The following is a 27,841-nucleotide window of genomic DNA, read 5'->3' as shown; positions in this document are numbered from 1 at the left end:
AGAGAGATTTTTTTTTCCATCAATGTATACAGATCTAAACTAATTTACTCTTTATTAGATATCTAACTAACAACATTATCTAACTAACAAATTGCCCAAATGTTTTTAAAATTTTAGGATGTTTAGCTCGAACAAAGATAGCTATAATTTAATTTCAGTGATTAGTTTGAAATAATTAAACAATAATTTTAAACATTTTAGGTAGAAATATTAATCATTTTAGCTGTAGTATTAATATTTTTAAATAATAAAGTATTATTAATAAAATTTATCAGATGGTTTCAAAATTGATTGATGGCTGGTAAATATAAATATCCGACTTAAATCAAATAAATCGGATTTTTGATTTTTTTAAAAAAAATCATTACTTTTGTCAACCCTGCTAGAAGGGCATTAATAACCAAACTTCAATTCAACTTAAAAAAAAAAATGTTTTAAAAATACTTGACTTTTACATTAACATGAAATAACATTTTAAAAGCAGCATTCTATTATTCAAGGTGTATGCTTTAGTGCTTTCCTGTTAGCCAGTTGGATGGGTAGTATAGCTAACTCCCCAATTTGAACCTTAAAAGATAAGTTCGAAAATACAAGCAATATGCACTGAAATGTAACGCAAACAAAAAATTTAACTTGCAAAGTGCAAATCTGAAAATTAATTAAATAATTTGGGGGACCCACAATTCTTTAATAGAGTAAATGGAATAAATAAGATATTTTAATAAACTGAATAGTTCTGGCAATAGAGCCAAGTTCAAAAGTAGATGCAACTGATATAAATGGATTACTAATGTAAACAAAATTATAATGGTACATCACACTTAATTATAACAGTATAATAAATGTAAAAATGTTAGAAAACTTAAACAAGAGTCTAGTCGATGCAGGATGGCCAGAATTTTAAGACTAATTTTCCTAATTAATGTGATAATATTAATTAATCAAACAGTTTTGGGTTTGAGTCCTCTCAATTCTTTAACAAAGTAAATGGCATCCTTAGAGAAATTTTTAAAAACTGAATAGTTCTCGCAATGTAGATTAGTTTTGATCTTACACTACAGTTCGAATGGCAAAAAAAGTTGGAATGAGGAGACAAATAATAAGTTACACAGTCTTATACCAAATATAGAACCAGTAATGAAACAAAGTTTGCCGAGAAAATACGAAGTTATATTGAATCGTTAGCGCATTGGTCATACACGTATTACACATAGACATCTCTTACTAAGTGAACCTGCACCAGATTGCTCTAGCTGTAATGAACCATTAACTGTTAAACACGTTCTGACCCAGTGTAATAAATTTAAATTTCTAAGACAATGCTATTTTGGCTGCAATAATCCTACTTTACATTTACTTATTGGCGATAAACCACACTATAATCTTCTGTTTTTTAGATCAAGTTCATGGTGCGGTATAGCCATTTCTGGCTCTTGCGCCAAAAACACTAAATATCTAACTAGATTAGTTCTGCAGTAAAATTTGCAACAGATTTAAATAGGCCACAAATATGAACAAAATTTTAATGGCAAATGATATAAAATTGTAACAGAATGATAACTACAAAAATTTTAGAACATCTACATGAGCTTCTACTTGATGCAGGATGGATGATATTTTACAATACTAATTTTTTTACAATGAATAATGATATTCAATAAAATTAAACATTAAGTCAATAATAAAGTTTTGATCATCCAACAAATCACAGCTTAGACAGGTAACTTTGGATATCACTTTGGTAAGAGCTTTTACCAACAAAATCAGCTCTAAAGGGAAAAAAAAGGATATTAGTTTGAATAATGCAGTGAAAATTTTTGACATCCTTTAAACGAAAAAAAATATATATATATGCAAAGATCAATAATATTATCCCCGTGGCAGAATCGAAGCGACATTGTCGTAGAACTTAACAGAGTTCTTGCAGAAAGATTTGGGGGGGGGAGTAAAAGATTTTGGTTTGCTTTTCTGCAGAAACTTACACATAAAATTTGAATCGGACATTTAAATAATCACAAGCGCTCAATTTATGCTGATATCATAAATTCATTTTGATTGCATTTTCAGCAGTTATTGACATTGCTTTTCACGTGACTTTTAGATATCCGGATATATTTCGCACTTTATTATTTACTTTTTGAGGCAATAATTCTATCGATTTTTTTTTTGTTGGCAGTTATTGCTTTTCATTTCCACATAGTTTCTACAACCTCATATATTTTACACGATATTATTTATTACGACAATCAAATCTTGAAATGAAACATGCATTTGAATAACTCCTTTCTAAAGAGTTCGATTAATGTGATTTCGTCGCCGATCTGTTTTTCGGTAATTACTGCTTCGGATTTCATGGTATTTAATTATTTTTTAAATTTGAGGATGATTTACAAAATGAGATAAACGAAATAATTTGTGTGTTTCCTCTCCCAACAAAATGTGAGAATATTGCCCATAATATTAGAATTAAAAAAGTATTACATATTTATTTAAAAAAATTATATTGTTTTTTTATTTATTTATTTAAATTTTTTCCCATTCTTTTCCCCGGGAAACACAGTGTTTTTGTTACCTTAAATTAGTAACTTACATCTTCGTCATTATTGAAAGTATCTTGCAGAAAGATATTAGTGCCAGAAAGCACGAAAAAATACTGCCACAGGGAATATTATGAGATATGGCATATAGTTTTAAATACAACATACCAATACAAATTTCAATACATTGAGAAACAGAATTGAAAAATAAATTAACCTTTGAAGAAAATTTATTCTCTCAAAATTAATGTGTATAATTCTCTCTAAATTAATTTGTATAATATTGAGTAAAAATTTAATAACTTCTAAACTATTTTTTTTAAGAGCAAGGTTATTTTTACAGTTAGGAATAAGAGTGTCTGAAAAATATTATTGCTGAAATTCTTTCTTCAAGTGTATAAGAGAACATGAAAAAAAAAAAAAAAAAACTTAAAATATCTCAAAAAACTAATATCTGCATCAATAAAATTTTTCATCAGAATACTCCTTAAGCACTTTTCTAAAAATGCACAAATTTTTTCATTCGATAGGTTTTGCATTATAAGAATGAAAAAAAAAGTCTAAAATTGTAATTTTTTTTCTTTTTTTAAAAATATAGAGAGATCCTAAACTAAAATGAACAAGTAAAAGAGAACATGAATTATAGCTTGGAAATATAAACAAATTAAAATCAAAACGTAAGGATTGTTAATAGTAAAACTGTAAATACCTCAGATATTCTTATGATTTCTATTACATGTAGAAGAGTTACAGTAATTTTGTACTTCTATATTATTAACGAATTCAAATTATCAGTATAAATTTAAAAGTATTTCTTTATGGGAATTAATATATTAGGTAGAAAAGTCTTTGCTCGTTTGAATTTATATTGAAAGAAAGGCAGCAGGATAGCATAGAAATTACATTGAATAAAATAAAAAAAAAATACATTACTTTCAAAGACATGTATGATTTTTCTTAAATGGTTCAAAAGAGAAGAAAATGCATACCGTATATTCCGGCGTATAATGCGCACTTTTAATACAAAAAATAACATTGGAATCTACGGGTGCGCGGTATACGCCGAATATAAAAAATTATGGATTAAAAAAATTTAAATATAGAAAAATACTTTTATTTTAAAGAAATAACATACCTTTACCTATATACTTCATTGATTTTCGTTATTACATAAATAGTTCATTATATTTGTCTTCCGCTATCAATTACAATTATTAAAATTTTTTTGTATTATAATTACAATTTTTTTTTTTGTATTATCTGTAAGGTGGGACCTAAACATGTCCCACTCTAAAAGGCTTTGTGGTTTTCTAACGCAACCAGGACGGATTTGCCAGATGTGTTTTACCCACAATTTAACACCATTTTTGTCCATCCAGAATCACATTATTGCTCTTTCAATTCTACCCTCACATACATGTCAAATTCAGTTCTTTTATTTTTGCAAAAGATAGGGAAAAATACTTTTTATTTACGATCTTGAAAGACGAGATATTGCACATGTACAATCCAAATTTTCGTGTGCGTTATACGAAGAGTATATCTTAAAATTTAAAAAAAGTAATTAGAAATTACGGGTGCGAGTTATACGCCGGAATATACGGTAGTTATATTACATTTAAATAATAAACTGTATCATGTTTAGTTTCTTAATAAATGCATCATTAAATCATTCTTAATAAATAATTTGATGATGCATTTATTAAAAATCTAAACATGCATCATGAAACACTTCAAAGAAAATATTAGAAACAAAAAAAAAATTCTTTTTTACAGTTTTTCATTTTAATATTTTTTAAAATAAACTTTAATTATTTCAGGTTAAAGTCTGTATTTTTATTTTGATATTTCAGGGATGATTGTGAGCCTAAATCAAAAATCCTGAAATTTCTTGAGCAAAATCATTAAGGACCCATTTCAAAAAATTAATGTCTTTTTAAATTTAAATCATTGATGTTTTCAAAATATGAAATTCCAACTAAATTATATGCAGCAAAATTAAAATGAATAATTATGTATAAGTTTACTTTTATGTCTAATCACATTTATTATTCTACCAGAAAAAAAATATTTACAAATGAAAGAGATGCCAAATGCAAATTTCAGTTCTAATATTTCTAAATAAAATATACAAGAATTTTTGAATATTAATGTGATTGATGATTTCTTGAAACTTCTGTGTCTTGGATTTCCGGACACTTTTGTATTGTGGTTAGTGAAAAATCCGTATTTTTCCAGAGCACAATCATCTCAAATATTTACAATTTCTTTAATTTTAAGTCTGCATTTTCTCTTCTTTTTTAAAATTAATTTTAGAAAATATTCTTTAGAAGGAATACTGGAGGAAACTTAGGTTGAGAAAAAAAGACATTTAATGTAACTAGGATACCAGTCAAAGTGAATTATTATAAGTAAGCTTAACATTTTCAACAATCTATGGATGTCCGCAAGGTAGGTCAAGGAGGCTCACACTTGCATCCCTTGAAAATCTAATAAATTAAAACTTTTGCTTTTAAATAATTTTTTTAAACCTTTTAATGCTCCTTACATGTCATTTTGAATAAGCTTTGAATCATAAAATGTGTGCAAAAGTGGTAGTTTTAAGTTTAATGCAATAGTTTATGATTTCTTCACTAATTTAAAAACAAAGCTATGAGGGATATTACCTGCCAACATTGGTGAAATAAAAAAACAGATATTTTACTAGCGACATTTTTGGGCTACAAGTAAAGTTTTGATACATCATGCATAATCTTGTAAGTCAAAAAGAGAAATTCAAAATTGAAAATAATATAAGCACTGACATTTATAGAAGTAAAAAATATGTATATAAATCTTAATCCAAGGAAGATTTATTTAAACCATTATTTATAATTACTTAAACTATAAACATTCAACATATTGCAATTCTGTTGAGGAGTAAAAGAAGTATTTTAATCCCCAATGTTTTTTTTTCTTTCTTAGATTTCTTTAACAAATACAGAGAAATTTGAGAATATACAGGTGAACAGGAGATAGTCATAAAATACATAGGTCTTCATTATAAAACAGGTGACTTGGCAGGTATGGATATATTTAACAGAAATTTTAAAAAAAAATTATAAAATACTAGATTTTAATAATTCTTTTGTGTCCAAATCATACTTAATTTAAAAAATTCAAATAATTATTTATTCTTCCCTGTTCTAAAATTTAAATGTTGCAAAAATGTTAAAATCTTTGTTTAAAAACTGTGTTGGACTAGTAGCTTTAATTGGATTATTGAACTTGACAGTAAAAATTTGTTGCACATACATAAAATTAGTTTAACAATGTACAAAAAAAAAAAATTACACAAAATTTTTATGAACATTTTCTGGTTTTCAGCCCCTGAAAAAATGCCAGTGGACACACTAGCTAAAATGACTTTTTGTTTTCCTGAAAATTTATGTCTTAATATTTAAGTCCTTTTTATAAAAAATTATTAGTAGAAATGCACTTACCAGTTTTTCTTTTGAACAGAGAACATTGAGATAATTTGTTCAATCTCAACAATTCTTTCTCGAACCTTATTCGAGAGTTGATTCAGCTTATTAATCTCTTCATCTAGGTCAGGATTTGTCCTATCAACCTCTCTTCTTTTTACAAGTTTTAACCTATGGAGAGACAGAGTCAAAAATGAATGTTAAAGAAAAAATGTATTCGTGTAAGAATAATATGGCCAGAATGAATTTCATGTAAGAGACCAGAAAGGAAAAAAAAAAAAAAAAAAACTTCTTTTGCAAAAGTCAGTAAACAAATATCAATTCGTTTACTGACTTTTGTTAAACATTATTAGGAGTATAAACACGTTGATCTGGGAAAGTTCATAAGTGAGACAGGAAATTTTAAGTTATATTTTAACCAAATTGGGATAGTTCCTCAATACACAGAACATTAATCAAGAACAAGCATTAGTCCTTTTTGTTATCTTAGTTTATATAATAGTACTTGTTATAGCACTGAAATATATATATGCATATATATATATAGACTGGCATAAGAAATTTAAAGAGAATTTGCAGACTTGGTCGAATATGTCTGGAACTACTGGACCAATTTTATTGAAATTTGATAGGTACATACATTGATACAATACAAAACAAATAATCATTCAACAATCGTCATACACACGCATGATAGTGCATAGCACTCGTTGGAGTTGGAAGGCATGAAATTGCCACAGGACAATTAACAGGAAGTCATAAAGTGCCTTATTTTAAGTATGAAACCCCGCTGCAAGGCCTGTATACCTGTAAGAAGGAATCATATCCCTTATTAACCCATTTTTTTGGTTTATTCTGCAACCGCTGTTTCATACCTTCCGACTCCGAGTGTTACTATGATCATGTGTGTGTATTACAATTGTTGAATGGTTATTTGTTTTGTATTGTATCAATGTATGTACAGATCAAATTTCCTTAAAATCCGTCCAGTAGTTCTAGAGATAATCAACCAAGTCTGCAAATTCCCTTAAATTCTTACACCAGTGTGTGTGTGTATATATATATATATATATTCACCTGTACTCGTTATTATAAAATTTGGTATGAATTAATGCATGTAAGCTATTTAACCATGTGCGAAATAACTCCATATATATATATAAGGTAAGGTAAGAGAAAGGACTAATGCTTGCACTTGATTAATGTTCTACGTATTGAAGAGAGATCACAATTTGATTAAAATATAAATTAATATTCCCCTGCCTGCTATTACTTTGTCTCACTTATGAACGTTCCCTGATCAGCATGCTTATACTCCGAATAAAGTTTAACAAAAGTCAGTAAAAGAATAAATAAAATAAATACTTTTTCAAAATTGAATATTTTTTTAAAACAGAGTTTTAAAGTTCATAAGAATTGTAGCAGACTCTTATTATAAAAAGCTGAGTATTTTTAAACTCAACAGATTTTAGAAACAATTTATATAAAGTGGTATGTGTTGCCCGTTTCGTACATTACCCAATTTCCTACATAATATTCTATATCTTATCTATGAAAATTGTCAATATTGTTAAATGATCCCAGAATTTACGTTACCTTTTTTTAAGCAAACCCCAGATTATAAGTTTTTCTAACAGATCATAGCATTTTTCTGTACAAAGTTAGCGCAAATTTTTTCTGAGTTTCTTCTTTTCTTTCATAAAAAAACAAAGAAACTTGTTTATAAGCTTTTCTGACCTTCTTTCTATTCTATCCTATTTTTCTTTTGTCTGTGAGAGGGGAAAGAAAGTATGGAGTTTAAAATGCAAAATTTGTGAGTTGAATCTTTTCAAACAAAATTCAACCTTTAATAAATTTTGTAATTATTTAATCTGTATCTCTAATCTGTAGGTTAAGAAATTGATTCCGCTGACCTGCAAACTTGGCTAGACTATTATATTAAAAGATACTACAGCACCATACCAAAGGAAATTATTTTAGGCCAATTAGGTGGCACTATATGTAACTATGTATGGTACACACACACACACACACACACATATATATATATATATATATATATATATATATATATATATATATATATATATATATATATATATACATTACATACACACAAACAAGATAAGAAAAATAATAGGAGTAAAACCTTTTGCATCGAATACCCTCCCTCATTGTTTTCAAATCATAGAGACAAAGTCTATTCATTTTATCATCATCTGTAACTATTCGAACATCTTCCAATTCCTCAGGTTTTTCACTATCAGATAACTCCTAAAAACAAAAATAAAACTTAAGTTTCAAAGCTCTTAGGTAGCATACAACTTTGATTCAAAATCTAAGTCTAGAAAATTTAAAATAATATTTTATTCTTTATAAGCAGCCTAAAAAGGCCAATTCATCAGCCTATGTGAACTTACCGCTTCAAGGTTTCACACAATCCTCCACTTGCACAATTTAAGACTAATCCCTGCTGAATTCAGCAGTTTTGCTTTGAATGTGTGGTATAGGTGTTTTAATTTCAAATTGGAGGGATAGACACTGAGCTCAAATTTGCCCTATTGAGACTCTTCAAATAACATGTATGCATGCCGTGCAAATTAGAGAGCAACTGCGTACTGACTTAAACTCACCACATCAAGGGCCATCTATGCTTTCGTGCAGAATCACCACATTCCCGATTGTTTTGGGGACAATTTATACCGGGTGAATAGCCAGATTTTTCCACAAAAAAGCACCTTTTAAGCACTCAATAAATATTTTTAATCACTTTCCAAAAAAAAAAAATCATAATTATGATCTGTGCAGTAATAAAAATAATCTTTTTCTACCGTTTAAAGTTCTTAATTTATTAATATAAAAACAATAAAATTCAAAATCAGTTTTAAAAACCTAACCATGATAAAAAATTGCTAGTTTTTGATAAATATTTCAGAGAAGATTCTGAAAGTCATTCTTTTTCTGTAATTTAGAACGACAATCGAAACAGCAAAGAAAAAATCTCTATTTAAAAGATAGAAAATCAAGCACTTTTTACAAACCCTGAATAAAAAAAAACGCACCTTTAAGGACTTTTAAAAAACGTAAATAAAAAACAAGCACATTTAAGTACTTTTTAAAAACACTATGCACCCTGTTATAGTTATTTATAACTTCCATCAAAATTTTTTTTAAAAAAACATGATTTGGCATAACATTTTTTTCTCCTCCAGTATTTTGGATGGCAATATCCCAAAAAAGCTTTGTCCCGAGCGTGACTCTTAAAGAAAGGCACCCCGTCGCGAGAGGGTTATGGGCTTTTAAAAACGAAACTAAGCACCTGTAAACACTTTTTAAAAACTCTATGCACTGTGTGAAATGACATGAAAATGTCAAACTGCTGATGAATTTTTTAAGAACTTAATGAATTAGTACATAAGAATACGGAAAATACCCTTAAATAATTACTGAATCAAGGGAAGAAAAAAAACACATATCTGCTAGTATCATTGTTCATTCAAATAAAGCTTAGGACACAAAGGTTTTTATGTATAATTTGTAAATAACTTTGCAATTTTTGCGACATTTCAGTTAAATTCAGCTGAATATTTATACAGTACAAAATCCGTTATCCGGAAATCAGAAAACCTAAAAACCGGAACGAAATTCGATAAATTTTCCCGCCATTTTAAAAAAAAAAACTTTTTTTTTTCCTCATAAGATTTTAGGATTTTTCTTTCTTTTTTGAAAGATGTTTAAATTACCATCATTTTGGAAATAATCATTAGTGTATTACTTCATTGCTTTTTCTTCTTTTTAAGATTATTTCCAAAAATTTTTTTTTTAATTGGGTTTAACAATAATAAAAAAAACGGCCTTTTGTAGCGATTCAGAAAACCGGAAGAATCAGTTATCCGGAATAGCGATGGTCCCGATCGTACCGGATAATCGGTTCCCTACTGTAATAACAATCTGTGTTGGGGTTGCAGACAAATTTGAATTTATGAAGATAGAACAGCAGAACCACTCTATAAATTCGGACACAGAGGTACTAATTAAGATGGATAATTTAAGTTACACAGTAGATAGTTTTTTCCAAACTCATAGAATTTAATAATCAGAAAAATCGTTCAGGGTTGCCACACAAATCTGGAAAAAAATTCCCTGTACATATTACACACAATATATTACAGGGTGCGTAGCCAAATCTTTCAACAAAAAATAAGCACCTTTTAAATACTTTTCAAGCAGACAAAAAATATTTTTAAGCACTATATATATTAACAAAATGCAAAATAATTTTCAAAGATTTTACATGATCATAATAAAATAACTAGTTTTTGACAAAAAAAAAACGCTTTTCTAGATTATATTAGCCATTATAAAATGATCAAGATGTTTTTCGGTTCGACATCAGAGGGTGGAAAATGAAGCCTGTAATGGAGAATATCTTGAAAATGCCGCAGGGTTGCACAGGAGAGTGCAATAATCTCATCAAAGTATTTATCAAACATGCAAAATGATTGGCGCTTTCATACGCTGTGGAAACGACGAAATAGATTGTGGTTGAATGAATAGTGAAAACGTTGAATAGAACACTGTGAAAAGCACACTTTTGAATAATGCATGGCAAAAATCGACATGGTAAAGAAAGAGAATCTCATTTTTGAAAAGGGAAAATTAAGCACCATTTAAAAACACCCCATGAAAAAAGCAACTTTAAGCACTTTATAAAAACGCTACGCTCCATGTATTAAGAGGAAAAACATAATCACTGTACTCTTGTATGTGTTGTATCAGGCTAACTATACTAGCTTAAATTGTTGGAAAAAATTAAGGAAAAGAGGAACAGCTGAACATACTTAAAAACTAATACTGCTATAGAAAATAATCTAGTATAGCTAAGTAAACTAGTTTAGTAAACATTGATTATTAGTATAGCGGAAATGTCATCCTTCACACCTTAACAGTGGCATATATTTCAGAAAAATGGGCCAAAAATTGTAATTTTTTTTTTACTGTTTAATTTTGTTCTCTATATTATTATATAAGTTAGAAAATGGGTTTTTATTACAAAAATAAAATTTTAAATGCAATAACTACGTATTTATAATTTTTACATACACATAAAAAATTAATGGATTACGCACACATCCTACTCGATTAGAGCAAATAAATCAAAAGTTTTAAGCTAAATATAACATAACTAGCATAATATAATATAAAAACACATCAATATGATTTTCAATGAATAAATTTTACAAATCTTTTACAGTATGGTATATCCCAAAACACGGTATTGCACACAAGCCCATATTGCACTCTTTGCGCCCTCGACTGAAGTCGTAATCGGTGAAAAACTAGGATCATCTATTAGGAAAATAGTGAATTAAGTATCCTAAAGTAGAAATGAAGTCAGCGTGGTTTTCACAAAATAGAAACATTAATTTTTCTCCAGCCCGAAGTCAGTTCAGGCATCACAAATAGTGCCTGTAGTAGTTGCACGAACGGTATTCGGGCGACACTGACAAAAGGTCAAATATCCCATCACTTTGAGTGGCAACTATTTCTTATAAGACGAAAATAAGAAACACAACTCTCAGTTTGGAAAGAAAAACTGAAAATTCCCCGTATTTTCCAGTAGAGTGGAAATCCTGTTGTTATATACTTACTTGCCAATGGGACGATGATGGACTGAAAGTTACTAATTCTGTGTTAATCTTTGCACGAAGAGTTGCAGATGGATGCCCAAAGAGATTCAAAATCTGATTGCCCCTGCAATAAACAAATTTGCTTAATTTATTTATTTATGTTTTTACAAATTAGCAAAAAATAATAATGAAAATAGATGAACAGGGACAACAGCTTGTGTGAACTTTTCAGCAGTAAAGGATGCATTATTTTTTTTAATGCAAGGTATAATTGGTCTGAACAGGGTGTGTAGCCAAATTTTTCAATTAAAAATAAGCACCTTTTAAGACTACTAAAAATGTTTTTAAGCACTATATACGTTAACAAAATGCAAAATAATTTTCTAAGACTTTATATGATCATGATAAAATAACTAGTTTCTGACAAAGAACTCTTTTTCTTGATTATATTATCCACCATAAAAAGATTTGAGAGCCTGAAATGGAGAATATCTTGCAAAATGCAGCAGGGGTGCACATGAGAGTGAAAGAATCTCACCGAATCCAGCTCAGTATACGCACGCGCGACCTCTCAAGTATCTCATCAAGCATGTTAAATGATTGGCACTTTCAAACGCTATGGATCGACGGATTGTGGTTGAATGAATTGTGAAAACGTTGAATAGAACAATGTGAAAACCAGGCTTTTGCATAATATGTGGCAAAAATCAACATGGTAAAGAAAAAAAAATCTTATTCTCGAAAAGGGAAAATTAACCACTTTTTAAAAACACTCAATAAGAAAAGCCTTTTTAAGGGCTTTTAAAAAACAAAAATCGTAAATAAGCACCTTTAAGCACTTTTTAAAAATGCTACGCACCATGTCTGTAGAAATATTAAATACCAAATTAAACATTTTATTTGTATCTCACAAGTATAACTCCTTGTTACCAAATAAAAAGCTCTGATATATTTGAATGTGTAATGATTAACAAGTAAATTTATAACATTGGAAAAAATTAACCTAAACAGTTTAAATCTATGGTTTTTCATTATTATTAACCAAGCACTTTATATATACAGTGAATTGGCGATAACTCGAATCTGATAGGACTGACGAAAATATTGTGTGGATCCAGTTATGTGGGTTCGAATCCATTGGCGTCGTCAGATAAAATTTATTTTGGGGGGGGGGGGGACCATACTTTGACTTTTATTTTTCAAGTTTATAGCTCATTTTTTAGTTCATATATATATATATATATATATATATATATATACACAGTGAATTCGCGATAACTCGAATCTGATAGGACTGACGAAAAACTTCGACATATAGGAAGTTTGACTTACCGTTAGTTTCGGTTTTGGACTTTCAAAATATTGTCGGATTATTTAATAATGCTTATTAATTACAAATCTTCTAAATGCTTACAATATTTAAGATCATTTTTCAGGCAAGCCATTTATGATAAGACTGTTTGATGCACTTTATGATACCCTGGTCCATCGGCTGCAACTTTGCTGTTGTGTTTGGCGGGAGAAACTGCAAGTTTACTGCTTTCTAATTAGGTAGATCACTATGTGCTGTGCATTTATCCATAACGAATATCACTTTTCTTTTTTTAGCGAAGAATTTCCGATCCAATTTTCTTACATAGTCTTCAAATAAAACTGATGTCATCCAAAACTTTTTGCTAGACTTGTAATCCAAAGGATACGTTTTTACATTCTTGAAACATCGGGGATTTCGGTATTTTCCGATAACAAGTAAGGGCAATTTCTCTGTTCCAAACGCATTTCCTCCTACTAGGACAGTCAAACGTTCCTTGCTCATTTTACCCCCTGAGCAGTTTTCATTTAAAAAATAAACCCATTTCATCAATATTGAAAACATCATTTTAACTGTATCCTTGAAGTAAATTTGGTAACGTTTCATTTAACCACTGTTCACATACTTCAAGAGGGACAGCTTTAGCTTCTCCATGATGAGTGCGAAAGACATTGTGTTGGTGTTGCAAAGGAAGGGGCAAGATATCAGTTCCTAGTTTTTTTTTCTTGCTTTAAAAGATCAAAAAAAAAAATCGAGTTAAAGGGAGTAAAATTCGAGTAATCGAGAATAATTAACATGAAATTGGAGATAAAAGGGTCGGGACCTCATTAAAAAATCGAGTTATAGTAATATTCGAGTTATCGTACTTCTGGTTATAGCGAATTGACTGTATCTAGTTGGACCTACTTCCCATATTATTTCAGAACATTTCAAACTTGTTAATGCAATTTATGGAGGAAATGGCCTTTAATTGATTTTCAAAGCCATTTAAATATTAGAGAAAGCAGTAAAATTCCTTTCTCCTTTTGTTTGCAAACCAAAAACTCAGACAAAATTAACGAATTTTATCAGTAGCAATTAAACTTAAAAACACATGTGGTAATGTAGATTTAAAATTACTTTTACAATAAATGCAGCTATAATTTTATACATTTATGTATAAACTTAGCCTTTTAGTTGAAAATGTATGTAGCATGAAAGTGTAACAATGGATTATGCTTTGCTCTATCCTTGCTTTCCATGCAGTTTTCTTTTATGGTCAAGATTTATAAAATAAATAGTAGATACTAGTATACAAGATAAAGGTGTATCAATTGCTATTTTAATTATGCGTAGCATTTATGAACTTAAAACCAGTTTTGTGTTGCTTGAGTATTTAAAAAGAAAATTTTCTATTTAACAAATTTTCCATATAACGAATTTATTATCTGGATTTAGCGACTTCGTTAAATAGAGGTCCGGCTGAGTATATATATATATCAAATACTTAAAGAAGCTAACTCTTTCCAGAATAAATTTTCCCCTTTTTTGAAGAACTATTTATTCATAGCTGTGGATTTTATAGTACTCAAATTTATTTCAATCACTTAAATTCTCACTGCAATCAACAAAAGCAAATCTGTTTTACAATAAGAAATGCATTATTACGTGGTATTAATATAATTTTCCACATGGATGGTAATAAGTTTTGTCTAAGCTTTTGTTACCTAATAAACTGATAAAAGTGGATCTAAATAAAGATACTTCTACAGGGTTGCCACTCAAATCTGGAAAAAAAATTCCCTGTTTTGTCCCTGTACATATTATACACAATATATTAAGAGGAAACACAACAATTACTTTGCTCTTGCGTGAGCTATATTGGGCTCTATATATATATATATATATATATATATATATATATTGGTGATGTGAGCTACATATATTATTATACCAGTTCTAATTTCGGAAAAAATTAGAGAAATAAAGAGACAACAGACCATACTTAAATAATGCTATAAGTAATTTAAATAGTTTAGTATAGATGAAATGTCATCCTTAAATATCTCATAGATTACGATTTGAGTGGTCACCATTTTTTAAAGGACGAAATTAAGAAACAAAATTCCCTGTATTTCCTAGTTTGTAAAGAAAAAATCTAAACCCAATGCTATTTTAGGTGATTTTTAAATTCCCTGTATTTTCCAGGTTTTTCCCTATTTACCCAGTGGAGTGGCAACCCTGTTCGAAAATTCAAGCACAATCGAATGGAAGCCTTATCAAACTTTTTTGTCAATTAAAAACTATACTATAACTGTTTCCAAAGGTCAAGAAAACTGAGGTGGGCACAATAGGCCTTGGACCTCTATGGGCTGTCATGCCACTGAGTTTAGTTTTTAGTTTAGTACTAACACTTACTTTGAAAGAGGATACAACAAAATAGATGCTTCACTCCCCATTTTTTCAACACCTTTCACTTTAAATCTAAAAGAGCAAATATTTACATAAGTTTAAAATATAAAAAATTGATAACCATGCCCTATACTAATAAGCCTTTTTACTATTTATAATAGATAGGTGATAATTAAAAAAAATAATAAAAAAGATTCTTATTAATTAAACAATAAAAAAAGTACCAAAGAAGTTTTAAATGAATCTAAAAGAGCAAATACTTACATACGTTTAATATATAAAAAATTTATAAACATGCCCTTTACTTAAAAGCCTTTTTACTAGAACAATTTATAATAGGTAATAATTATAAATAAAATAAAAAAAATAAATAAATAAAAAATAAAAGATTTTTATTAATTAAACAACAATAAGAAAAAAAGCTGCCAAAGAAAGTTTTAAATTAAATTAGGATATTTCAAATATTTTAAATTAAAGCAAAAATCAACAGAAATGAAAAAGAAATAAAGTATAAACATTGATATACTACTATAGTTTCAGTTCTATAAACAAGAACCTTCTTCAGCGTTTAAACACTAAATAATCAGGTAAGGAGATATGTGAAAAGTGATTTAACTAGGAGGAACCCCAAGTCAAAATTTCTGATGGTTTTTCATTGATAGACTAATCTAATCTTGATGCTAACCATCAATAATTCCATCATGAACCCAACACCCCGAGGTAGGAATTCGGACTGATTTATAATGGTCCAACACAAGAATAGAGACTTGTTTTGATGGTTTGTTCATGTTAAACCATCAGAAATTTCCATCATAGTTTCATGGAAATCAAATATTGGAATAATCATGAACAACCATCATCATAATGTAGGAATTCGGATTGATTTGTGATGGGCCAGCATAAAGAAACAAATTGTTTTGATGGCACATTCCTGAGAACCAACAAGAATTCCCATTAAACTATCATGGAAATGTATAGCTGGAACCATCACAGATTGTTGGTCCAAGAGAATCAAACTTCTCTTGATGGTTAACCATCATAGTATTAAAGTGGATTTTTCCCTCATGGAATGATGGAAGTTTGCTGGCATATAAAAAACCACAAATGCATAATGGAAAATGTTGGATGATAGTGAACATCAATTAATGTGGGACCATCATGAATCGCACTGAAACCTACATAAACCATCAAAATGATTTGTTGGAACCATCAAGAATTTTGACTGGGGACAAGTTTGAACTTGAATATAAAAAAGGGTGATAAGTAACAAGTGTGAGGGATTATGGCAGAAGCACAGGGTCCAAAAAAAAATTAAATTAGAATTCCAAGCTTTAGAATAGGATTTTCTTTACCATTTTACTGTCATTTTGTGTTAAAACACCGAGGAACGTACTCATTTATAGAATAAAAATTACAGCAATGTGCTTTCTGTACTTAAACTGAGCATTATTCACATTATTTTTTGCTTTAGTCTAGATAGCACAAAGTTTACCCTATTCTTTTAATGGATACCTTTTAAAAACGTTTATTCAAACAAGCCACATTTGTTAACATGCACGTTCACCCTCGTGAACTCGACACTCTTGACTATTTGGGACTATGATTTTATTTAATAATTACTAACAAAAAATTTTAAGTACAACCATACTTGATTCTCAACTTTGACTCATAATATTAAGCATACCCCTAGTGACTGGGGTAAATTTAATAACATAAAATGAAAATTTTATGCATTTTGTGAAGTTCATGTAACTGAACATGAACTTATATATTGAACAATTAAGAGTTTTGATAATAAAAACCAATTCAGATGATGTAGAAATCTTTTTTAAAAACTTAATTTAATAACATAAGATGAAAAATTTAACCTCTTTTGCAAAGTACATAAGACTGAGCCTGAACTTATGCATTGAACAATGAGTTAGAAACAATGAATCTTACAGGCTCAGATGCCAAAAATAATTCTCAAGACCTTTCTCTCAAAGGTACCCAACATAACCTCATCTGTACAAGATATGGTCCAGGTTTCTCAAGCATATGTTAAAATTGATCTTAAAAGAGATTTATATCATATAATTTTTGTTTTTCAATGAATTACATTAGATTTTTGGTATTTTTGAATTCCATTAAAACATCTAATGGCTGTAGTAATTCTCCTTTGTATTTCGATTGTAACATTGTTCCTGTTGCTGATTACAGAGCCCAAGTAAAGGAAATTGTCAATAAACTCAAATTTATATTCTGGTGTTATTGAAGACTGTTTTAGTACAAGGCAAACATTTAGTTTTGTTCTCGTTTATTCTCAAGCCCATCTTGAGAGCCACTTTCTCTAAGAAATTTACTAAAGTATTTTACATATTTAGAAACATACAGCTGAAAGAAAGAAATATTCACTATTAGTTTGCTTATGAAAATAAAGCTAAAAAGGATTAGAAGCATATTTATAATTTTCCCTCCCTATCTCCATCTACTTTGATCAGAGTCAGACTAAGGCAGGGGCAGTTGCCCCAGGCCGCCACATTAGAGGCGTCCCGAAATCGAATAGAAAGTTTATTTTACGTTACATTCTTTAGCAGAAGGGGCCCCAATTAGGCCAAGTTGACTGAGGAAAAAAAATCTCCTAAAACCTTTATTATAGCAGAAGAAAATATTTCTGAAATGTCGCAACCTTACAAGAGAGTACAATTCAGCACCCCCTACCTAGGTTTTCAGGAATTTGCAATACTATAAAGTATAAAATCAGAATGTCGTAGGAAAAAGCATACAACCTTTCAAGTTGAGCAAAAAATTCTTCATTTCCATTTTCCATCAGTGTAACAGAGGCAAGTTCAATTTCTTGAGCCTGCAACTATATTAAAAAGAAAAATGATAAGTAAAAGAAATAAACAATGCACAAAAACAAATTTAATACTAAAATAATAACTGTAGAAGGCTGAAATTTGCAGAAGGATTATAAAACTTACGTAAGAACAAAAGTACAAATTAAGAAAGAAAAACATATAAAAAAGCTGAAAATCTTTTTTCTTTGAATTGCGTGCAATATTATTTTTAATAAAATGAACAAAATTTTGGTATAAAATATTGCATAAATACTGTTTTACTGTCATCAAATATTTGTTTGCAAGCATTTTCATCTATTTGCTAACACAAGGATTATGAAATTACAGTGCTCAATGCCCCATTTCATTAAACTTTCTGCTTAAGAAGGAAGCTAACAAAACATTTTTTTCTTTTTTACTGTTCTATTCTAATTACTTTTCATGGAGGCTTGTAGTTTTATAAATGTATCACCCAAAGAATAGGAAAATCACCTTTACTTGACCAAATTGGAATTATCTTTAACCTATTTTCTGTTATTTTGATATAAATGCTTTAGTTTTATTAGTTATACATTATCAAATTCGAAAGTTCACGAAAGATACTACTAAAATGCAAGCAAAAATTTTTTGACACATGGATTTTAGAATAAATATGAATAATTCACAGAAATCGTCACGTGAATTCGAGATTAATTTTCAAACTTAATAATAATCTATGAAACATGAAAAAATTTAGAAGATTTAACAAGAAAGTGAAGTATTGCTAAACATAAAAATTTTGCTAAACAGTCAAACTTTTGTTACGGATTGCAGGGCTTTTTATTTTGAGAAAATCTGAGTAGTTCATAAGTTATTCCTTTACCAAAAAAGATTATCTTACATCAGAAGAGAAACCAGATTGTAGATAAAAATCAGTCACAATAGAAAAATACAAATCTTTTCAACTATGAGACCCACACTAGTCAAGAATATATTTTCAATTCAATTATATTTGTCACTCATTTCATTCTATAAATAATATTTGAAATTGTATTTAAAATTTGTTGTTGCATCAAAGAGCAGAAATTAATAAAAAAAAAGGAAGAAAAAAACTAATTCATTCTTAACTATAACTATTCAGAATTACCACATAATGATTACAAAACAAAGGTTAGTAATCTTTTCTTTATGCTGTAACAGGTTTAATACTTTGGGACCCATTTTTGCAAAAAATATAAATAATTTTCAGGTACATTTTTTAATCATAGAAAAAAATTTATTTTAATAGGCACTCTCTTTTACATTTAATATCAAAAGCCCTTAAAAACAAACGTGTGTAATAATTTGATAAAATACTAATACTTTTACAAAATGCAGATTTGTCTTTTCAAAAATTGGAAATTTGTTCCACCGCCGATCTCCACCTGCCTTGGCATCTGTCAATAAACTTTTATCACTTTATAAAGATTATTATAGGGTTGCCACAGAAAAAAAATGGACAAAATAGTTGCTTTTAGAAGCCTAAAGCATGAAAATAGTTGCTGAATACTATGAAAATAGCTGCCTAAAATAAGAACAAAAATTTCTCAAAAATATGACTAAAATTTTGTTAATGACTTAATTGTCATATACCATGATCCATTTAGTCAAGTTGGTGGCAAATATGATTTTATATAAACGTTAATGTTCTAGCACAACTTTCCCTTTTATCAATAATTTATCTAGGAAATAAATAAATATATATATATATAATAAATAAATACAAAAAAACACGAAGAAAGTTAACCTTACAAAGGAATCTGCAGTTTGAACGAATTAAAAAGTGAAAACTCAAATTTGCAATTCAAAATTTTCAAAATTTTTTATTTTTTGAGAAAAAAAAGTTCAGTGTGTTCAAAAGCTATCGTGGGCTGCAGATTTTGAACCCAATTTATGCTAAAAAAAACATTCTAGGAGTACAGAAAAGTCTCCCAATAGTTTCCTTTTCCTGGAAATAGCTTTTTTTAGCCTTTTCAGGCAAAAAAAGTTGCCACAGTCGCCTCATGCCAAAAATAGTTGCCTTTTAGTCACCTGTGGCAACCCTGTTATAGTACCAAAAAAAAAATGAACGAAATACTAGAATCAACAGAAAATAATACAATACATAAGAGTTCCAAGAAAAATTTCAAAAATTCAATACGAGAATTACTCTGCAAAGATCACATAATAGAAGTTTTATACTCAATTTTTGAAATTAAAAAATTAAAAGTGAACAGCCTTTTAAACACAAACAAAAAGTTTTCTTCTAAAAATTGGTTTTGAACAACAGATCCTATAAATAAGGGCTTTTTGTTTCTCCCTTTTATATCAACATTTTGTTACACTAGTAATATTTTGTGAGTAGAAATACAGCAGACCTGCCAACATTGGAGAAATAAAATAACGGAGATTTCACTAGCCGTATTTCTTAGGCTACAAGCAAAGATTTGATACATTATGCATAATCATGAAAGTAAAAAAAAATAAAGAATAAAGAAATAAATTCAAAATTGGAAATAATATAAGCACTTAAATTTAGAAAAGTAAAAACTGTGTATATAAATCTTAATCTAAAAAATATTTTTTAAACTATTATTCATAACTACTTAAACTATAAACACTCAACATACTGGCAATAGCACCATCTGTTGAGGAATTAGGGAAGCATTTTTGCCATCAGCGGATATTTTATCAGCAATAAATGCTTATTAAAAACTTTCCTTAACAAACACGGATAAATTTGAGAATATATGGGTAAACAGGAGATAGTCATAAAATACAGGAGTCTTCGTTAAAAAACAGGAGACTTGGCAGGTATGATACAGTTTTAATGCAAGTTTTTGTCTATAAATAACATTTATTACTAAGAATCCTAAGCTTACTTTATGAAACAGATAAGATGGAGTTTTAGCATGCCAAATAAGGACGGAAATATCACCACTAGAAATATAAGGTTGTGAATCAAAGAGTAACACATGAAAGACATATCCATCTGTGGTTTTCACTCTGAAAAGTTTAAAAAGAAAATGTTAGACAATCACAGAAATTAGAAAGCTAAATAACAACACGTAACAATGTTTAAAAAAATGTATTTTCCTTTTCCCCCAAAAAAAACTATTCATCTGATTTCATTCACATTTTGTGTTTTGCCAAAAAAAATTACATTAGATGTAAAAATTTGCAATCCTACAATTTCAAACATTTCTTATCATGCTTTCTTTTTACTTGTCATAAATAAAATAAAAGTCAAAAATATTTTTTTGCCTGAAATTATCTTAGCAAATAAGTTTTGTTAGTGAGTGCAAAAAGTCTTTAATTTGTGTATTTTTTGAGATATGACAAATATATATGTAACATAAAAAGCTTCAATTAATCTTTTCATGTTATCTTAATTATTATTCTAATCGAAATTCTTTCTCACACTTTAAAAAGCCACATTCTGTTCTTAAATCTATTTTTGGCTCAAGCATGCATTTAATTAAAAGCAGGACATTTTCCCCTTTGCTTTCTGCGGGAAACGTTCGATCTATTTCATAAACCAACAGCAACTACTAAGATTTCCCTCTTTCCCTAAATTAAGACATTTTACGGACTTCGCAAGATTTTCCCTAACATAATAACCAAGGAGCGCAACTTTTCGCGTTCACTTTCATGCTTCTCACGACTGCTCTGCCTAATAATTAATAAATAAATTTTGTACCCTCCTTCCCGGCCTAAGACCTCTTTTAATCCTTCCACTCGGCAAAGACGTTATATATATATATAATTGGGAGATAGTAGAGTAGTTATCGCCGATGTTAGGGGTGCACAAGCTGCGGCCCACCAACACTCGTAACAGCAATTTAAACAAAAATTTTGAAAAATAAAAAAAAATTTGAAAAATGGAGAAAAAAAAATAGAAAATTTTAAATTTCCGCCTTTAAGTTTTTGATGCACCCAATCTCAATCAATTTAGTTTTTCGATCGCTATTTTTCGATAGTTAACGCTACGAACGTTAGTTTTAAAAATAGTTTTAAAAATCCCAATATTTTTATTAAGTCATTATTACGATACACGAATTTAGAATTTTAGTTATCACTTTTGACGCTCTTCGTGTGTTCCGATTTCACAGTAAATCCAATGGCTTTTCGATGGTTAATGCTACCCATTTTCACTTTGTTTCCGAAATCACGATTTTCGAAAGTTATGAAAGCATTATTTGCAGAAAATTCATAGCAAATATAAATGACTTTTGATCCTTTTTTCGGCAGTTATTGTTACACATTTCCGCGTGGTTTTTAAAATTTTGATATTTTAGCACGTTATTATTACGAATAGCAAGTAAAGAATCATTCATTTAGATAACTATTTTTTGACGTGGTCCATTGTGCAAAATTATTTATCCATCGTTTACTTTAGTAATTACTGTTATGCAATTCTGCAAGGTTTTGAAAGTCCCAATATTTTTATACGCTATTGCGACACTTTAATTTCAAATCCCGCATTTAAATACATCACTTTTTGACATCATAAATCCATTTTTCATTACATAAAAACACAATTATACTTCCTCCTCTTCAAATGATCGCCATCAGAGTTCCGTCATTTTATTATAATTCATTAATTTAAAATATGTTCAATTAAGTTATAAGGTATTTAAATTGAAGACTTGAGAATATATCTGTTATACCAAGCAATTAAGATTTATTTCAAATCATCAGTACTTAGATACTTAAATAGTAAGCAATGGCGTTATACAATGCAACTGCTAAGTCCGGTAAAATCCTAGAATCGCACACCTCTTGGCGCCTTTCAGAAATCTCGCCAAGTTGGCATTTTACTGGGATCAACGTTGCTTTTTGATTATTATATATATATATATATATATATATATATATATATATATATATATATATATACAGTGGTGGCCAAAAGTGTGGACACTTTTTGAAAGCTTCGTGTTTTTCAACTTTGTGTGCTTGTAAAATATATTAATTTTCACTTAAATACAAAATTTTATATATCAAATTGAAGGTAATTTAATGTGAAATTTAATAACAAAAACATAATTAAAATATGTGTATTACAAAAAAAATTATGCCTATTTTAGTAGAACAAACAAACATAAATCGTTTTGAATAAAGACGTGTTTTGTAATAAAAGCGTACTAGCCAATCACAAACACTGTTCTTAGGACCAATCAAATGTCTGTAACTATAGTTTAAGTTATTTGGATGGCAAAAGAGTTATTGTTGTAGAAATATTTTGCGGAATGATGCATACTAGTACAATTAAATAGAGTATTGCTGTTTTTCAATTTTGAAGTTCTTTCTCTTAATTAAACTAATTTTAAACAATGTCATCAACAAGAAGAACTAATTAGACATCTACAAAAAGAAGCCGAATTGTCATATTGAGAGAAAATGGCCTCTCTTATGCTGAAATTGAAAGACAAGTTAGTGGTTCAGTGACTTGTTCTGGTGTACGAAAGTTCCGTTTACGTTATGAAAAAACGAAATCAGTGGAAAATGAAGCCAAATCAGGCCGAAAAAAAAGCATAAGTGCTACCGCCGATAGAAAAATTAAACGGCTATGCCTTCAAGATAGAAAAATTTCATCAGCTGCCATTAGATGTGAAATCAATGCAGCGCGTATTGCAGTAAGTTCAAGAACAATAAGAAGAGAGTTATCAGGATTTGGACTACAAGCTAGAACTCCAAGGAAAAAACCATATTTAAATCAAAAGCAAAGCGAAAAACGAGTTAAGTGGGCAAAAGAACACATTAAATGGTCAGAAAATCAATGGAAGCAAGTAATCTGGAGCGATGAGAGTAAAATATCGCTCTTTGGTAGTGGTGATAGAAAATACGTGAGATGTAGAGTAGGTGAAGCACTTCATCCTGATTGCATTGAAGCAACTACAAAAAACCCCAACAAATGGTATGATTTAGGCATGTATGTCTGCAGATGGTGTGGGCCGAATTCAAGTGATTCTTGGCATCCTGAATGCCAAAAAATACATCGAAACTGTCCTGATACCAAAATTGATACCTTCCATCCGGGATCTCTTCCCCAACAACGCACCATTTATTTTTCAGCAGGATTCAGCTCCATGCCACACAGCAAAAGTATGCAAAACATGGTTTCAAAATAAAGGTATAGATATATTACCATGGCCAAGAAACAGTCCTGATCTCAATCCAATTGAAAATTTGCGGCGACGTTTGAAAATTTTTGCACGAAAAAAACGTCCATCCAATAAAAGACAACTTATTGAAGCTATAATTGATTCTTGGCACCATGTGATTACGAAAGATGAACTTCAAACAGTCGTTCACTCAATAAAAAGAAGCTGGGAAGCTGTCTTAAAAAATAAGTGTTATCCTTAAGTATTGATTGTGTAAGTATCACTTTAAAAAAAATGCAAATCTAAGATAGATCTTACTATTAATTGCATAACTTTTTTTGTAATACAGATATTGTAATACTGTATTCATTATTAAATTTTACATTAAATTACCTTCAGTTTGATATATAAACTTTTGTATTTAAGTGAAAATTAATATATTCTACAAGCACACAAAGTTGAAAAACATGAAACTTTCAAAAAGTGTCCACACTTTTGGCCACCACTGTATATATATATATAAAATTATTACAAATTTATTAATATATTTTTTAATTGGATAAAAATTTACTTCAACATTTTCAACCGGTATCGAACAAAAAAAATTTAAAAACGAAATAACGACGATTCAAACAAGAGATTAGAATAAAGTAAAATTAACGTTAATAATAAATATAATAATAATAAATAACGTTCAAAAGAATCTCCCCGAAATATCTTTCGGAAACCTAGTTTGTCAAGATTTCAAAAACTTGCTTGGCGAGATTTTAAAAAAATCGCTAAATGGCGGGCTATTCCAGGATTCACCCCAAAATCCAATCAATTGCTCAAAAATTCTTAAGAGTGTTCCAAAATTAATTATCTTGTTTGCGATATTATTTAAACAAGGATGTTTAAGGCGGTGAAGACTGTGTAAGTTTTATTCAAATTAAAGTATAGATATTTCAATTACATATTTTACTATTTGCCTTCCTTAATGTATTTAAAAAAAAAATTTATTTAATAAAAATATACACAGAATAAATCACAGCTAACTTGATGAATACAATTTTAAAAATCACAATCGTGATGTATTTTGAATTTATAATTCTTTACTTAAGTTACATTTTAAGCTGTTAAGCATCTTTTTAACTTTGAAAACATGTGCTTTAAACTTCAGCGAATTTAAGTTTCGTCGTCACACTTCTATCAGTTTATTTTTCGTGTAATTTGATAACACAATTCTGAAACCAATAAAAACAATAAATCTTTTTTAGATTATTTTTTATGCACTTTACATAAATCTTCATAAGATTATTTTTATGCACAGTATGCGCGTTCCATTTTCATGCAATAGATTTTGGTTGCATTTGGTGTTTATATTTTGGGAGTAAAATCGAAAAGGCTCGCGCTATTCATCAAAATTTCTTCATTTTATATAATCTGCTTAGGTTAGTGAATGATTTAAATAATAAATACATCTATCCCCAAGTGAAATAAGCATTCAGATTTCAATTTTTTTAATTCAAATTTGTTGGTTCACACATCAAGTACAAGTTTGTTCTGCACTGCACTCAAAATTATTTATTTACTAATTTATATAACTTCACATGTTCCAAGTATTATCGTTCATATTATCTTATCTAATATAAGGAAGCAATTATATTTTAACTTAATTTTGTTGCTTTGCAATCGTTTCGTATTTTTGATACAAAATCAAAATCATCACCAGAATGGAAAGTCGAGAAAAATTTAAATTTGGTTCCTTAAAAAGTTACTTAGACAAATGTTAGAATTTTGTAAAAGAACACGCCAATATGCAACAGATCCAAGACTCGAAGATTAGAACTATTTAAAAGAACAAAATCCAAAAGAGCATCATTGATAATAATGCTAAACATGCTTTTTATTTAGTTTCAAATATCAATGTTTCAAACATTTGAGATAAATTTAGTATTTCTGAAACTTAACACTTTATTTATTGGTAAAGGTTGGGAAAAATATACTTGAGGGTGCCCCTTGGCGAAATTGGTGACTTATGTTTGGCGCTATACTTGTTTGCCCGGAACGCCGTGGTAACCCACAAACAGGACATTTATATTTATTACTAATTAAACCTTCATTCATACACCTGTCAATCACTGTTTCTTTTCATTGTTATTAAAATCGTACAGAAACTTAAGATTTTTCTTATTGACAGTATTCATTTTTAGTACCAGAGGCAAAAATAACCTTACCAGCCGGTATCCAAAGTTGAACTAACGGATCTCTGAAATTACATTTAAAAACAACTCTAAATTCTAAACTAATCAGAATCACGATTGAAATCTAAACCAATCAGAATCACGAATGGTTTTCAAAATCGCCCAGCTTGGCGATCAATCGCGATCACAACTTGGCGGGGGCACCCTCAAGTATAGTCTACCCGTAATGGTTTATAATCGGTGGACAACTCTTATGTTTGGCGATTTCAAAATTAACCAATTTTTATGAAAATAAACCAATAACCAAACACCTAACGGTAAACAAAAGTTGTGGTAAACCGTAGGTAACGTTATTGAAAGTTACCAATGGAAACCAATACATATCCATTTCGTCAGCGTAACCAAAATGAGCCATTTTATTTATTTATCTAATTTTTCTTCATTTTTTTTATTTAAATAAAAATTTTAAAAAATTAAAAAACACAGTTTAACTTTTTTTTCTTTCCTGGCTGACCCTTTTTTGGCTTTTACCGGCGAAATGTAGATGTACCGTTCATTTATCAGAACGCATGCATTTTTTTGGCAATCAAAATTAATCATTTCTTTTCGAATTCAGATTATCACTATATACACAGTATTTAATATTTTTCATTTAAATATTCTACAGGATGAGAATGATTTTGTTAGAACTTTACATCCGGTTTTGCGCTTTTAATCAAAAACAAATAAATATTTCGCGCGACGCATTGCAACACTTTTTTAATAAATTTCACTTATCTTGAAAAAAGTTTCCAAATTAAACCATCTATACACGATCGAATTTATGTTAAAATTGAATTCCTTATTGAAATATCAACGTTATTATAAAAAGAATAATTTAGCTTCACGTTTCATATGTTGCTTCTTTATTAAAAAAAAATGTTTTATTTCCCAAGCATTTTAAGAGAGAAAAATATTTCAAATATTATTACATGTGTTTATTATCTTACATTGGAGTGAACATCATAATCCATTTTTTATTACATAAAAACACTTTATCATCTTCACATGATCGTCATCAGAGTTTCTTCACCTTATTTTAATTTATTAATTTAAAATATGTTCAGTTAAGTTATAAGATATTTAAATTGAAAACTTGAGAACATATCTGTTATACCAACCAATCAAAATTCATTTCAAATTATCAGTATTTTTGTTCTCAAATACTACACAATGGCGTCATATAATGCAGCTGCAAAATCCGGTAAAATCCTAGAATACCCCCACCTCCTGGTGACTTTTTGAAATCATGCTGAGTTGGCGATTATTACTAGGATGATCAACGTTGCTATTCGATTATTAAAAAAAAAAAAAAATTAATTATTAGAAATTTATTAAAATGTTTTTCAATAGAATAAAAAA

At 29.0% G+C, this 27,841-nt stretch overlaps 1 protein-coding gene across 4 annotated transcripts in view; it reads right to left on the bottom strand.

Annotated features, from left to right (window-relative positions):
• Positions 1-1,509: 1,509 nt before the first annotated feature.
• Positions 1,510-27,841, bottom strand: part of LOC107441192 (tudor domain-containing protein 5) — a 101,794-nt gene continuing 75,462 nt past the window's right edge. For all 4 annotated transcript variants that reach the window (XM_016054396.5, XM_071180949.2, XM_043046447.3 and 1 more), the window contains 7 exons: positions 21,033-21,156; positions 18,103-18,182; positions 15,341-15,406; positions 11,653-11,755; positions 8,151-8,275; positions 6,020-6,172; positions 1,510-1,769 (listed from right to left, as the gene is read on the bottom strand). In XM_016054396.5, coding sequence (XP_015909882.2) covers position 1,769; positions 6,020-6,172; positions 8,151-8,275; positions 11,653-11,755; positions 15,341-15,406; positions 18,103-18,182; positions 21,033-21,156 — 652 coding nt within the window. In that variant the 3' untranslated portion in view covers positions 1,510-1,768. The remainder of the gene's footprint in view (positions 1,770-6,019; positions 6,173-8,150; positions 8,276-11,652; positions 11,756-15,340; positions 15,407-18,102; positions 18,183-21,032; positions 21,157-27,841) is intronic.

This window comes from Parasteatoda tepidariorum, chromosome 8, assembly GCF_982258835.1.
Source record: "Parasteatoda tepidariorum strain Cologne lab strain chromosome 8, Ptep-v5.0, whole genome shotgun sequence".
Taxonomy (NCBI): domain Eukaryota; kingdom Metazoa; phylum Arthropoda; class Arachnida; order Araneae; family Theridiidae; genus Parasteatoda; species Parasteatoda tepidariorum.
Note: the sequence above shows the minus strand (reverse complement) of the source record. Positions and strands in the feature narration are given on the sequence as shown.